At 39.3% G+C, this 15,297-nt stretch overlaps 1 protein-coding gene across 2 annotated transcripts in view; it reads right to left on the minus strand.

Moving 5' to 3' along the window:
• The window catches only part of LOC309573442 (uncharacterized protein), a 58,388-nt gene that overhangs the window by 15,783 nt on the left and 27,308 nt on the right, over nt 1-15,297 (minus strand). For both annotated transcript variants that reach the window (XM_082282420.1, XM_082282419.1), the window contains exons 14-15: nt 5,827-5,866; nt 4,769-4,820 (exon numbers count right to left, since the gene is read on the minus strand). In XM_082282420.1, the coding sequence (XP_082138546.1) occupies nt 4,769-4,820; nt 5,827-5,866 (92 nt within the window). The remainder of the gene's footprint in view (nt 1-4,768; nt 4,821-5,826; nt 5,867-15,297) is intronic.

Here is a 15,297-nt window from a genome sequence, read left to right on the forward strand (position 1 = left end):
TTGAGAATTTTTAGTATCCTGGGATGCCCAAACCAGCATGTTCCTATCATTATGTCTTCACAGACTCAATTAGGACCTCTGAGATAATCGAGTCCAACCTATGACCCAACACCACTTAGCTCAACTAGACCTAAGTGCCACATCCAGTCTTTCCTTAAACACCGCCAGGGATGGTGAAGTCAGGGATGTTACTTCCTCTCAGGTAGTTGTATTGTGTGAAAAGGTCGCCCCTGAACCTCTTCTTCCCCAGGCTAAACAACCACAGCTCCCTCAGCTGCTCTTCCTGACACTTGTGCTCCAGACCCTTCACCAGCTTTGTCACCTTCTCTGGATGTGCTCCAGCACCTCAAAGTCCCTCCTAAATTGAGGGGCCCAGAACTGAACACAGGACTCGAGATGTGGCCTCACCAGTGCTGAGTACAGGGGGATGATCACTGCCCTGGTCCTGCTGGCCACACTACTGCTGATACAAGCCAGGATGCCACGGCCTTCCTGACCACCTGGGCACACGCTGGCTTATGTCTTCTGAATATGTTCCAGGCCTTGTTTAAAGTTTAAACAACTATTTAAGACAACTACCCAGAGATCAGCCCTGCAGAGAAAGACTTGGGGGTGATGGCTGATGAAAAACTCAACATGGCCCAACAGTGTACCTTCACAGCCCAGAAAGTCAATCGAATACTGAACTGCATCAAAAGGAGTGTGGCGAGCCGGCTGAAGGAAGTGATTCTCCCCCTCTACTGCTCTTGTGAGACTCCACCAGGAGCACTGTGTACAGTGCTGATGTCCCCAAAATAAGAAGGACATGGAACTGCTAGAGGAAGCCCAGAGGAGACCATGAAGTTCATAAGAGGACTGGAGCATCTCTCCCCTACAGAGACAGACTGAGGGAGTTGGGGCTGTTCATCCTGGAGACAAGAAGGTTGTGTGGAGACCTCATAGCTACCTTCCAGTATCTGAAGAGGTCTACATGGAAGCCAGAGAGCAACTCTTCATCTAGTGATAGGACAAGGGTAATGGGTTCAAATTGAAAGAGGGGGAATTTAGGTTCGATATTAGGAGGAAGTTTTTCACTGCGAGGATGGTAAGACACTGGAACAACCTGCCCAGGGAAGTTCGTGATGCCCCATCCCTGGAGGTGTTCAAAGCTAGGTTGGTTAAGGCCTTGAGCAACCTGGTCTAGTGGGAGGTATCCCTGCCCATGGCAGTGAAGGCTGGGGCTAGATGATCTTTAAGGTCTATTCCAACCCCTTCAGATTTTATGTATGAACTGCCCTGAGGCTGGATCATTAAGAGCGGCAGGGTGCATGGGGCAGTATGGGCAAGGACTGTGAGCAGCTCGCATTTTGGAACTTCACCCTTGAACAAGTGCAGAATCCAGAAGAACTAGTAAAATATTTGGAAAAAGTATACTGCCACCTTGGCAATCCCAGAGAGAGACAAATCACTGCAATGTCCTGGCCCAGGCCTACCAAGCTCTGTTTGACACTATTCTTCTCAAGGGGAAAAGGTGGTCTCTGGATCCAATGACAAAAGCCCTGCAGCTACTCCAACCCTGGCGACAGGCACTGCAGAGGAATGAGAGCACCTCCTAATTATCAGTCACTCCTGTACACAAGAAATGGACACAAAACTCAGCTTGTAAAGGTGGATGCAGCAGGGCCATCACAAGAACAGGTGAAAGAGGCAGCACAAGATAGGTATCTCTGAATAAGCTGTGGGATATGCAAAAATATACCACCTGTTGTCCAGGTCAGCACATAATCACCTGGCTGCTATGATGCTGGGATAATGAGCTAGTAGCCTGTAATTAGACGGTAGGGAAGCCAAGTAGCTAAGATCACTTTCTAGGGAAGGGGCCATTGACAACTGGACTTGAAAAAGGGGTCTAGGTCCTCAGCCCCTGAAGATGACTCCTGTTAAGCCTGAAGGAAAGATATCCTTCCAACGAAAATGTTGTATGTTACCCAGAGAAGAAGACCACAATGCAGGGAAGTATCCAGTTCTTGAAGGCATTAGCCACGCTAGAAGTGATTTATTATGACCTGACTAACGTGCAACTACCCACAGATCCAAATGAAGCCCAATTCCTGCAACCCACAGGTCAGCAATTTTTATGCAGCACATCATCACTGTATCCTAACTGACTGGCAGCAATGACCTGGAGAGACAAAGAGGCACCAGCCGTGAATCAAGTGGCTCAAGACCTCCAACAATAGGAAAACCAAAAAACCCGGTCTTTCTCCCCCATATATATATATATATGGACCAGTATCTCAGCTTTTAACAGTAAGCCTTGATCCCCTTGATCAAGAGGAAGGATGTAGAAAGTACACACAGCAGGGTACCCTTCAGTTTTACCTGTGGGACCACTGACATGAGGAAGTGGGATTGAAGTGAATGACACCCATTTCATCTCTACTGGAGGACTCCCAGTATGAAAGATTCAGATGCAATCAGGTTAAACTTGAGGAACAAAACAATATAAACCAAATTAACTGCAGCAGTTATCAGTGCTCAGTTGTCAGCAAACGCAAAATAACTCTACTCAGCACTTTCTTATAATTGCCCTTGAAGAATAACTCATAGAGCCTTGCCTTCAGTAGGTTTGCTGCAATTTCTCCCTACATAAAAGTTTCAGGTTACCTTCAAAGCACACATGGAAAAACAACTACTATTTGAACTGTAAAACCAATGGTGATCTATGATAAAATCTGTACAATTGCATAAAAGCAGTGGAAACAACAAACAAGACATTGAATCCAAACTGACACCCAGCAAGGTGTTATCAAACACAAAACAAAAGAAGCCATTGTGGAAATGTTAACATAACTCAAAATCTGCTTATGGAATTTTTTTAGTTTTAGGTCAAATGCTGACCTAGAGCAACTACACTCTTTGTAACTGAACTTCTAGTTTAGAAAATCAGTTAATTCATACTTACTTACTCTGTAATCTCTTACTGAACAAAAGTTTTTAAAACATGGCTGAATTTTGAATCAAGGACTTGAATCACGCCACATTTCACCCTCAGTACTACTGGAGGACAACAGTGACACATTGCATTTTGCTGACAACATATCAGTGCACACTTATCCAATTAGTTACACAGAGCAAGGACTTTGATTTTCTGTATTGACAAGAGTAAATGAGACACTGCTTTCTTTCCTTGTTAAATTAGGTTACTGTTTAATCTCAGCATTTTACAAGTCTGGAACACAGTGCTAATTAGTAAGTTGATATTTCATTTGATGAACAAAACAGTGGTAGGCTAAACTTCCATAAAGATAATAATTTCACGCTAAACTTGGCAAAGACAAGCCATTTGTATAAAGCAAAATGTAAGTGATGATAAAAGTAAGTATTCTTAGGCAACAAGAAAGGTAGGTTTTTTTAAAATGCTTTTCCACTGTGCAGAGTTTATAATTAACTTAGATTTAATAACTAAATGGCACCTTGTCTGTAAAGTTGTGAAATTAAAATATTTTCCATTAATGAAGAATACTACTTAAAGAATAGGGCTTGGTTGTGCTAAGCACTGTATGAGTGTTAAAGAATGAAAACTAAACAGTCCCTTTCTGATTTAGTTGTTTTGTTTGTTCCCCCTTGCCCACCTTTTCACTTGCTGCCTGTGCTCCCAGAGCTTCCTTGTGCCACCCTAAGCAGAAAGCTGTCACAACCCCTGTGGCCTAAGACAGACCAAAAATCTGGCCTTTGGCCACTTTCTTGATGGTGGATGAGTGAGAAGGCTCTTACTCAGTATTAGAATGCCTTGGCATGAGAGGGATGCAACAGTTACAAGCTATTTGAAGACCTTGGAAAAAGAAGGGCATATATGAAGTTTTGTCTGCAGTCTTCAAAGGATAAATTAAATATCTGATGGCACTCAGTAGAGCAGAGACCAATACTTATAAATCCAAACATTTTATGGTTTCAGCAAAACCAGTTTCTTCATCTTGAAAATTTCAAACTAGACAGGGGTACATGCATGCAGAGAAGAAGTAGGCTCTAGATGAACATGTCATCTTACACTGTAATTTCTCACCTAGGGCTGCCTTGACATCTGAACTGTTAGTTCTTGAACTGAAATAACCTATTGCTATGAACTGAATAGGGCCACAGAGTCACAGGCTCCTCCATGATAGTCAGCACAATAGTGGCTGAGGCTTTCATCATTTCCGTTTTTGTAATACATGCAAGAACAGAAATCACTACTTCTATTTTCACAGACAGGGTACCTGGAAGGAAAAAGCCCAACTCTGTTAAGGTAAAACCTGTTGAATCAGAGGAAATTCATTGATTTTAATATTTATTCCCAGTAGTAACACAAAATACATCACTCCTCAAAAACTCAGATGATGTGTCCAAGTTCAGAAGATTAATGTTCCACTCTCTGAACACCCAACTACCCACTCGTTAAAGAGACTCCATTAACCTTCAAACAAGTCTACAATTTTCTTAAGTACTCTCTGCAAATGCAGTAAAAATAATTCAAACCTGCAATTCCAGGAACCTGAAAAGAGAAATTCAGTTTTGATGTAAGATATTTCAAAATTAGCAGCAATTAAAATGAAAGGTTGGCAAGTTCAACTGTTGCAAAACATTCTGTGTGAGTAACATTAGTCTCTGAGGAAATATTTTTTAATCAAAGTCACCATACTACCTGGCAGTTTTATAACTCAAAGTCACCAAAAAATGCCAGAATCAGCAGAATTTTTCGAATTACTTCAAAGAAAACAGAACACAGACTTTAAGCAGTAGGTCTTACCTGAACATTGCTTTTGGGATAATAGAAGAAAAATGGCTTCAAAACTGGAGACCTAGACACACAAAACAACAAGCATAAATGCATTTAACTAGAAATTAATGAAACTGGCAGATCACACACCTTTGGACTATTCATACAGCAAACACTTGGGAAATTAAAGCCATTCAACCACGACTAGCAATGGTTTTTCGAACGACTTTGGAAAGCCTGAGAAGTGTAAAAACTCCTTAAATTCCATTATTAAGAATGTAAGACTTTGTTCAAAAAATTCAAGAAAATTTTACTGAGGAGAGGTAGCCAAGATAGCAAAAATGTTTTCTTGACAAAGGATGTGCTTCATGACATTGAAGTCTACTACACTGCCAGCAGCCCCACATTACCTAGGCCAGCTACACAGGGCTACTGGAAATACAGCCACAGGTTCTTCTCCCATCTTTGTGTGCAGTATTTGCTTAATGACAGAAAGTTTTAGATGAATAAGGATGAAAAGGTGAGGATATAAAGTACCACAAGATTTTAGCCATATCTAGAAAAAAACTGAATCAAGCCAGGATTTTTTTTTTTAAATGTGCTCAACATTATTATGTTCAGCTCAGTGGTTTCATGCTACCATTTTGTGGGATGTTCTGACATTTGACCTTACATTTCTAGGTGAAGTGAGCTCATACAGATGTAAATTTGGTGGGCCCATATTCTAAACTAACAACTACAGGAGAAAACTGGTGTGGAAATTTGCATGTATTAACATGGTCGAGCTACTGCCTTGCCATGAAGTCACATTTCAAGTTTTCCCTACAGCTCATTAAGCAAAGACATTGCCATGAGCTGATCAGAGACTCACATAAGTCACATTTAATTCAATAAAGGATTTTACTATTTGCATGCATATCATATAGCACTCACTATTTTCTTGTTACCAGTTATTAAGCATAGTGTGACACAGGAAGATTTAGCTGCTTCTGTGGTTGCTGTCCCAAGCTGGGGAAGCTTGTGATGGTGATTGGTAGGAACATTATCATCACACATTACAACGAGTTAACGATCAGGAGTTAACTTACACTTTGGGGCGCCCTCCAACAATTCCAGTGAGGCCAGGGGCTGGAAAAGGAAATTAAATTCACAAAAGAATGGTTAAAGCCATCTTCAAAACATCAGAGCTCACAGCTTATCAAAGCTTGAATTGATCCATTTTTAATAAATGCAGGGAAATCTCCATAAAATTACATATATTCTCATAAATTAACAAAACTGAACATTTTATACAAGTTAAAAGGCAAAACACGTAACTGTGAATTTTAACCAAAAAGAATTTAAATGTGCAAAGCATGAACTAAATCTTTAGAAACTTCTTCAAAATATTTTATATATTAATGCCAGTGAGGTAATACATTTGATAGAAAAAGAACTTAGCTTTAATTTTTTTGTCATTCTTGTTTTATTTACTTTCAAAGAGAGCAGAGAAACAATTCTGATGGACCATAGTTTCTTTTAACATTTGTTTAATATAACTTTGCTTGTTTAGATTAACTTTTATTTGAATCGTTCTCTGTAGCATTTAAACCAACTTTACTTTTTTAAGGTGCTGGGTACTGGAGATCCCATTCCCTCTCTGTGATACATAGGTAATTTAGGGGCTTAAGGCACTAGCATGAGCCCAGATCTGTGGTAAGTCAGCACTGTAATATCAGCTTGCCAGGCTCTACTATCATTAAACCCATCTGCCAGGTCAGTATTTCTGAAAGAAACAGCTCAGCTCTCCTCATCCTGAGCATAGCTTCTCACCCTTCTTTCTGGCATGGACAGCAGGAATGAATACATGATGCAGCTCCAAACAGTATTGCAGGGGAAAGAAACAGTAAAATAAATATTTTAAATAAGCCTAGGAATTAATTAACCATTACATTAAGCAGCCCCTTAAAAACAAGTGCTGTGGAAAGCTGCCCCACATAGTATATTTGGCCAAATTAATTCTGGCTAAAATGGGCTTCATGCTTTCTCCAGGTGTGAATTTCCTCTGTTTGTGCTCCAAGCAAACTAAAAGCCATGTAACTGTGCTGTTGTGATACTAAAGCTAACAGTAATAACCTCTACTCCAGAGCAGGCTGTTCTAGCTTGGATTCAGTGCCTTGTCAGTGTGGACACATACCAGTGGCAGCAGAGATTACAGAGCCTTGCTATATTCATGCTCATCAGAAGCAACTTCCCAAAAAAAGTCTGATGTTTGATAGTAAAGGGGAAAAAAAAATGCCTTCAAAAGAAACAGTACCACAAATAATTACCTCCCTATTCACTAAGTACTGCTAAAAAAATGTGGTGGTAGACAGAATACGAAAGAATTCCTTACATGAGCATTACACAATTTTAAATGATCCAGTGAGGTTTCAGCCCTATACATCTTACCTGTGCACTCATTCAAGCAGAACTGTCACTCAGCAACAAAACCAGCTGCAATGATTTTATTGAGTTATGTGCCTAGTTTGTTTATTTAGGTTGCTGGGGAAGGAGGGTGGATATAGTAAGGTCATGTTGAAAATCTAGGTCCATAAAGCTAGTTAAATTATCTGTGGATTGTCATATGGGTCACTTCCTGCTAGGCAGCTGAACTGCTCATTAAGGATACCAGATTTTATTTATACAACATCAATTTCAACGTCCTGAAAGCTCTGAAAGCAAGCTCTTCACTCGCCTGCTTTCACACAATGGTTCTGGGCTCCTACAACGAAGTAGTTCTCAACATTGACAAGAAAACAATCAAAATAAGAGCAACAACTGCTCACACCTCAAGGCTGAGATAACCTTCTAGTGCTGCTTGCTACTGCTCGTCTTTCAAGGCTCTCCAGCACAAGCTACTGTAACAGCAGATCTGTCTTTGGAGGTACTACAACTATCCCTGCAACTGCAGAGCAAAGCTACACAGATATCCCAGCTGCAACATTTATGTTATGTTACGTTTATGTTACGATTATTGTTTATGTGAATATAAATAAGGTGGAAACACTTTAAAGTCCAATTTAATTTTTATCCATATGAAATTCCTAGTTAGGCTTCAGGCAGAGAAGACAAAGGAAATCTTAAATCACTGATTGTAAGCCACAACCAGTTTGTTATTTCTGTAAACAGCACAAGAGCACTGCACCTCACCTCAACCCACAGCTCAGATTCCTATTACATCTCTCCAGTAAACCAAAAGAAGGCAATGGAAGCTGTAGTACACCCAGGTAATAGTGAACCTGTCACTGTGGCCAGACCTACCTTCTGCTAATTAAATTATGATCTCCTTGGATCAACCATTGTCCCAAGAAAACTTCCTATGGAAGTATCTCCTCATGCTGTACTTTATGCTTATGTTGCACTGCTTGCTTAAATATCTGTACAGATCCTCTCCCTCCTTTCTGGAAGGCTTACCTTTATTTACAGTGACACAAACGATTTGTCATGCTTGTAGAGAATATCAATCAGGCTGCAGTCTCAAATTGCTAAGATTCTCAGCTAAATTGAAGCTCTTGATCTCCTTTCCCAGAAACGTCACACAACCTTTTTTTGTCATCAGAGCTCCATTCCTCAGTGCCTCAAGGCAGATAAAAGTATTGTCTCACCTGCTACCAGTGAACCTCTGGAACAAGTTGCTTCATTCCAAGCTAATGAACTCACCACCACTCTCTGCCAGCTTCTGTGCATCAGGATGGCATAAAACTGATGCACTGCAAAAAGTAGTGATTACCTTTAGATGGGAGACCTTCCTTTCAGTGCATCTATATCCTGCTCCTGTTCATCTGCAGGTACAGTATTTGTCTCATGTAATCATCACACTGCGCATCATGACACTTACTTTGAGTCGAGCATTTGATCCAAAAGCCTTCCATTTCCTCACAGTGTCTGGGGACCGAGCCTGAGAACTACAAATTCTCCAGATGGCTGGGCATTTAAAACCAGTGAGCATTGGGGATTACACCACTGGATTTCCCGTTTTTATTAACTCCCAAATATATGACATGGTTGGAAAAACTTCAGGCACCAAGACTTGTAAATCTACTCCTTTCTAGGTGACCAAGCTAGATTCCTTTGGATTCTGTGTTTAAAGGTTTAAATCTACATTTACTCTATTAAATAAATAAATAAATAAATAGTTAGAAAGTGCTTTTCTTTGGTTAACCTGCACAGTTCTTCACAGAGTCTTATACTGTCTTTTCATTTTATGACTCCTTCCTCTAGGCTTCTTTAAGTCTTACTCATTTTCAGCCCAAGTATCTTACGAAAAACAAACCATCATCCTCTGTATATACATGTACATATAATTAATTATTTGTCAGGTTTTCTTCCTTGGTGTCCATGATTCTGCCAGCACACCTGCAGACTCCCAAATTTTGGGTCCAATGGCAAATTTGATCCAAATCGGAAGGATGGAGAGGAATCTCAAGAAAACCAAAGCACACTAACATCCCATGACTGGCACTCCCCTGTGAGCAGAGATGTAGTTACAGATATCCATGTAAATAATACAAGGTGAAGCCCAGTCAGGATACACCTCCTTGCTACAACAGCTTGACCATTCCTGGTTACCCAGGTATGTTTTATCTCTCCAGCTGCCTCTTGATCTTTTTTATTTTCTCACTCTATAAAACCCATCTGTGGATGGACATGCAAATAAAAACTCTTCTAAAAATCACGTATGATACACTGGAAAAGACAGGAAGTTTCTGATAAATTTCATGAACAGAGGTAGCTAGCAAACAAAAGACTACTTGGGAAAACCAGTTCTGCTCTCAGTTGGGGCAATTCAGGGAATGGATCCACTGAAAACCAGCCCCAGCAAAAGATGCATAAAATCAGCCCAAATAAGCACCTATTTCAGTATGTAGAACCACCATGTTCTAATACATTATAATCTATGTCATATATACCACACCCTGTAAAATGCCCCACAGCAGAAAGAACTCTGGCTGGAACATGCAATCAACCTATGAGATGCAAATTTCCACCAAAACAAGCTTCATTCCTTCCAGCTCTCATTATTCCCCACTGGATTTACAGATGGTGGAAAAGCCTGATGTGTTGCCTCCTTAATATTCCCTCTGTCCTATCCCAATCCTACTTGAATGGTCACACCCACTTTTGGATTAATACTTCTTTAATCGACTTCTGTTAAAAAAACCCCAAACTTCCGTACAATTCTGTGTATTTTTCAACAGAATAAACCATTATGCAACATACGAAGGATGCTAGATTGCATGAAGCATTTTGTAAAATGTTTTGGAGTAAAAAAGCATGAAAATGCTCCAACTACTTGAAATCTAAAAAGCTTTGAGCACTGTAAGTTTAATAAAACTTTAAGGTTTTTTTTAAGTTTCACAGAATTTCAAGATACAGTGATGTTTCTTGCTGAACAACTTTCAGCTTTTGACCCTTACATTTCCAGTGACTGAATTAGCTCAACCAATAGGTTATTAATATATTTACTGCATATTCTAAGGAATGATTCATGTATTTATATATAAAAAACAAATAGTCCACTTGTCAAGCATTATTTTTCTAAAGTGATCGAACTAGAGAAATATGAAATCTCTATTGACGTTTTACAAAACTGAGGTTTTATACTCAGCAGTTCTTACAATATGGTTGAGCACCAGCACAAAATGCATACAACCTTTTTTTTTTTTTTTTTTTTACAGAGGTCAACTGTATGTTCTTAATTATTCTATCTCTGTCTTCTGAAAACAGCAGATAGTTTATCTTCTGCAGTATTATTCTCAAAAAAATGGGGACTGCAGTAAACTGCTACAACAAGGACATTTCTAAAAGCATCTTCCAACACAGTTAGGACATCAGTCAAAATATTTACATATACTCAAGCACTTTAAAATCTCAAGTTGTATTAACCAGCTGTCATCTTAGTGTCAAACTCCGGTCATTTTAATGTGAAATAAGGGTCAGCACATGATTTCAGCTATTAGTAAAATATTTCTTAGCTACTGAACCCTCGCTAAACTATGAACGCCAGATTCCCACAGTAAAGGCTCTTCTTGAGCCTCTTCTATGCCGCATTTCATTCACAATAAAGTATCTGAATTAAAGAAGACAATATAAATATACTAAATCAACAGAAAGTATTTAAATTCTAACCATTTGGCTGACTGGACTGTACATAATGAAGACATTTTCACTGAATAATACAAACCAGGCCTGTGATTACTAGCTTTTATGAAGTAAGGGTGAACTGCTATGAACTGAACATTGTAGAACTGCACTGAACTCCCATAGCCTACTACAGATTTAAAAATCTGAGTCTATGTGTCCAGGATTCTCCAGTGCCAAGCACAGGAATCTCACTTTACAGAACAGAAAAATAGCTGTGAAGACCCCACTATTAGGACTGAACAGTATAGACTGAAAATTATTCTTTTTTTCAGGAGACCAACATGCATAAAGCCAAGCAAACGTGCTGGTTGCTGCTAAAAAAACCCCTGGTTATTATCAACTTTCAGACTATTGAGGACTAAACAGAAAGAATAAATTAAATAAATAAAAGGTTAAACTCAAGTATTAATTGCAAAAAAAGTATTAAAAGATGGGATAAGGTATGTTTGGGCTTTTTTTTAATAGTATGTATCCCTTTAAGTTCATCAGAACAGCATAATCCAAATGAAAACTGATTAAGTGTTTGAACTTGTGAACTAAATACCATACTCAACAGAAGTTTACAGTAAATGTCTTCCATTCCAAACAGAAAATAAACAACAAATCGCTCTCCAACATGGCACGTCTATTTACAGTAACTTCAAATTCTTCTCTGGGCTTAAGAGTCTCATCTGCAGTTTTAATAATACTTAAAAACAATTTCTGTGGAAGTACACTAATGTGTCCCGCTGGTCTTCAACAAAAACAATGGAAATTTAAAAAGCATTATGAAAAGAAGTCAGGGAATAACTAAGAAAATCTCAGTCGTTCACTGTTGACTATGGAAGCTTCTTAAAAAATGCAACAGTCTCAAAATTCTCTCTTGCAGGTCTAACAGGTCCTTGTCTATATTGCAGAGCACAAACACAAAGAGGCTTCAGCCCACTTCAACATATAGACAGCATTCCTTCGTTTTACACAGAGGATGAGATTTCATAAGAAATTGGGAATTTCAGATCAGCACAATGCCTTTAGATGGTTATCTTTCTACTGATGTGGACGGGAGCGGGGAAGAATCAGCATTCTCAAATTGATCAGAAGCTATACAACATACAATGCTCTCCTTTTATGAGGCCTAAGTTTTATTATCCTTGACATATACAAAAGCCCAAAAACTGTATCATATCCAAAGATCATATGCTGCAAAGTAAGTCAGAAGTAATTAAATACTGACATTAAGACTCCAAATTCACTAAAAAGCACATCTGATAACTCAAGACCTAACATCCAAAGTTTTAAGTCTCTGAAGTGAAGAATTATGAAGATTACTCCTCAACAAAATTATTGTGATGTGCTTTTTAATCACAGGAAGAATTTATTTTCATTTTACTGTTGTTCCCTGCGAAGTCTGAAAAACCACAACTGAAAATTCCCTCAAAAAGTTATCAGGAAAATAGGTAAAAAATTTTGACTCAAGTGATTTAAATTTAGCCTAAGTGAGAAACACCAAAACTAGGCTTTTAGTACTGATTACTAAAGACATTAATCTATTTTACCTACAATTACTAATTTTCATGTTATGGTATTGCCAAAATAAAACTACCTATGAACTCCAGCTCACAGCTCCTCAGGTAGTGACTAGCAGGCTAAAACCACCTGATGAAACACCAGAAGTGACAGTGCTCCTGGATTTCACTACAAAAGATGCAGCAGGAGCTCTTGTGACTCTCCACCCTTATTCTGAACCATCAAATCTCTTTTCTCAATCTCTCTTCTCCTCTACTCCCCATTCCTAAAGTTTAGCCAAATTTAAGCTTGGTCCCCTTAAATACTGGTGGAGTTGCTCTTCAGCATTTCTTACAGGGAAAGCAGAACCAAGGACTCTTGATTCACATTCTTTTGTGGTCATGCTTTCTTGCACTATCTCAGGAAACCATCTGTAAAGCAGACAGAATAGTTTCCAGTGTTACTAGATGTTAGAAAGCTTAGCTGATCGTCTTCACACAGCTTGCTAAAGATTCTTGGATGAAAGCTGCTGTACGTGAGGATTATTATCTGTACAACTGCCTACACATCACTTAAGAGTAACAAACACCAAACTGCTACTGAGGGGAAAGAAGAACGAATAAATAAATACTGTTAAAAACTGTACTCCACAACCACTAGATACAGTTCAGCCAGAAGAGAAAATATTTCCCTTTTTTTTTTCTTTTTTCCTTTTTGTCCAGTACAGATCTGAAAGTGTACTTTGTTTTTTAAAGGTCACTCTTAAATGTCCCAAAATAACAGAATGAAGTGTTTCAGTTCAGGTGACATCACCCTGCAAATCAACAACTTCTCCTTCCTCCCTGGTGTCCACTATGAAGGATTTGTAATTTGTTCCTGCTTTTCCCCAGTTCTTCATTAAAAGAATATGCAAAACAAGAAAGAAGGGTTATTTGCAATGACTCTCACAGTCACTATCTCACCTCCTGGAAGTGAGCTAATGTAGGAGAGTTGGGAGGGGCATGACCAAGCTGGCAATCTTTGAAACACAGGACTTCATTGTTTAAAGGATTTTCATCAGGAAAAGCCACTCATGCTTAAAATCTCACTTGGTGTGTATCCCCACAACTGCCACCATTTTGGCAGAACAAAGCCACATGAGGCTACATCACACAGATCCACGTGGGCAGCACAAAACCACATTCGATAGGCATGATCTATCCATATAAGAGAGAGCAGCCACAGCAATTTTTATTCAGTGCCCAGTGAGAAAAAGTGGTGCAGCACTGTACAGAATGGGACCTCAGGTGCTCACTGCCCAGAGCACTTACACAGAGGGCACACAAGGCTCAGGTTCTGGGTTCTCTGCCTGTGGACGCTCTGACCCTCCCACGAGGGTGACCAAACTGCCATAGGGCTTGCTCTGCCTCTCACTGAAGCTATGACACTTTGGAGAGTTGTAATCATTTGCAAAAATGTCCCACTGAAATAGAGAGGAGGGGAACAGCTGAGGGAAATGGGGGAGGGAAATGAACACCAGGTGCTGTTACAGGAGAATTCACCTAGGACGACAACAATCTCAACAGTCTTAGGTCTGGCTTCTGTTCCCAAGATCACTTACCCATCTCTACAAGTCTTGTCTGTGGAGCTGCCCGTTTTAAGACAATTAAGCATCAAGAATTCTTTGTTCTGCTCTTCACAGCAAGGTCTGGAAGTCTACACTACTGTCAGAAACTAAGCATCGTTAAGCTGATGCAGTTGTTAGTACAACACTAATTACTGTTTGGCAGTGTTGCAAAATTCTAAATCTCACTGAAGAAAGAAAATTAAAAAGATTCTCTAAATCACTGCTTTACACATATTCCACATCAACAAATAGCCTACTAAGCACTTATATCCCAAATCTGACCCTTCTCTGCTTATGCAAGAGTTTATGGGTGCAGGTAATAGAGAAATTTACCACACAACAGCAACAGAAAGAAGTGACTGTATGAAGCAGTGCCAGTACATCTTCCACAAATTAAAAAAAAGAACGACTATGTGGTTGTTCAAGCACTTGGAAGCATGTCAGTAAACAGCTCTGATACCCTCTGACACTCATCATTTATGTCACAGGGGCCAAAAATCTTTTTGCAGCCCTGTACCTGGCAAGGAAAAGTGCTATTTATCACCAAATGCCTCAGATGATTCCAGAAATAGCCTCTTTCCCATTGCTGCTTATTAGCACCAGTTCTGTAATTTGAAACAGATTTTTTTTTTTTTTTTGAGAAAAACTGCTAGAGGATGTTCTAAAAAGCTTAAACTGTTCCTTTAGGAAACAAACCTAGCACCCCAATCATCATCCACACAGACTGCCTAACCCGATTCCACATAGGAAAGTATTTGTTTCATCACGGAAAGCCCTCATAACAAGAACTGAAAGTGTGCCAGCCACCTCAAGGCACAGATGTTGATGTGTAACAGTAACTCAATTTCAATTCGACTCATACTCTACCCAAGCCATGTAGCGCAGATTTTTCACTTTTTCATTCTCCAATGATCAGTGGTAAAAGGAAAAAACTGAACCCCTAATAAAACCAACACCTTCAGACTCCACACTTAGTTTATATACACAGCAATTGCTTTATAACAGAAGCACAGATTAAGAATGGAGAGATAAGTACAGGTCCATTAATTTTGGATCTTAGAAATAAGCACTGATTTTAAAATCCACCCAGCTTTCCTTAATTCAAAAAGATGTTTCCTAGGGGATTGTCTATGCTTATTATATAGCATAAATAGTAAGAATAGATTTTTACTTTCATAGTCTGCTATGGAGAAGCCACTATGAAAAAGGAGGAACTACATCAATTATGATTCCCTAACTAGTTACAGAAATGATGGTTTGGTCCAACTGAAAATAACATCCTTCATTCGTAAGGAAAATTCCA

This window comes from Coloeus monedula, assembly GCF_965178545.1.
Source record: "Coloeus monedula genome assembly, chromosome: 5".
Classification (NCBI taxonomy): Eukaryota; Metazoa; Chordata; class Aves; order Passeriformes; family Corvidae; genus Coloeus; species Coloeus monedula.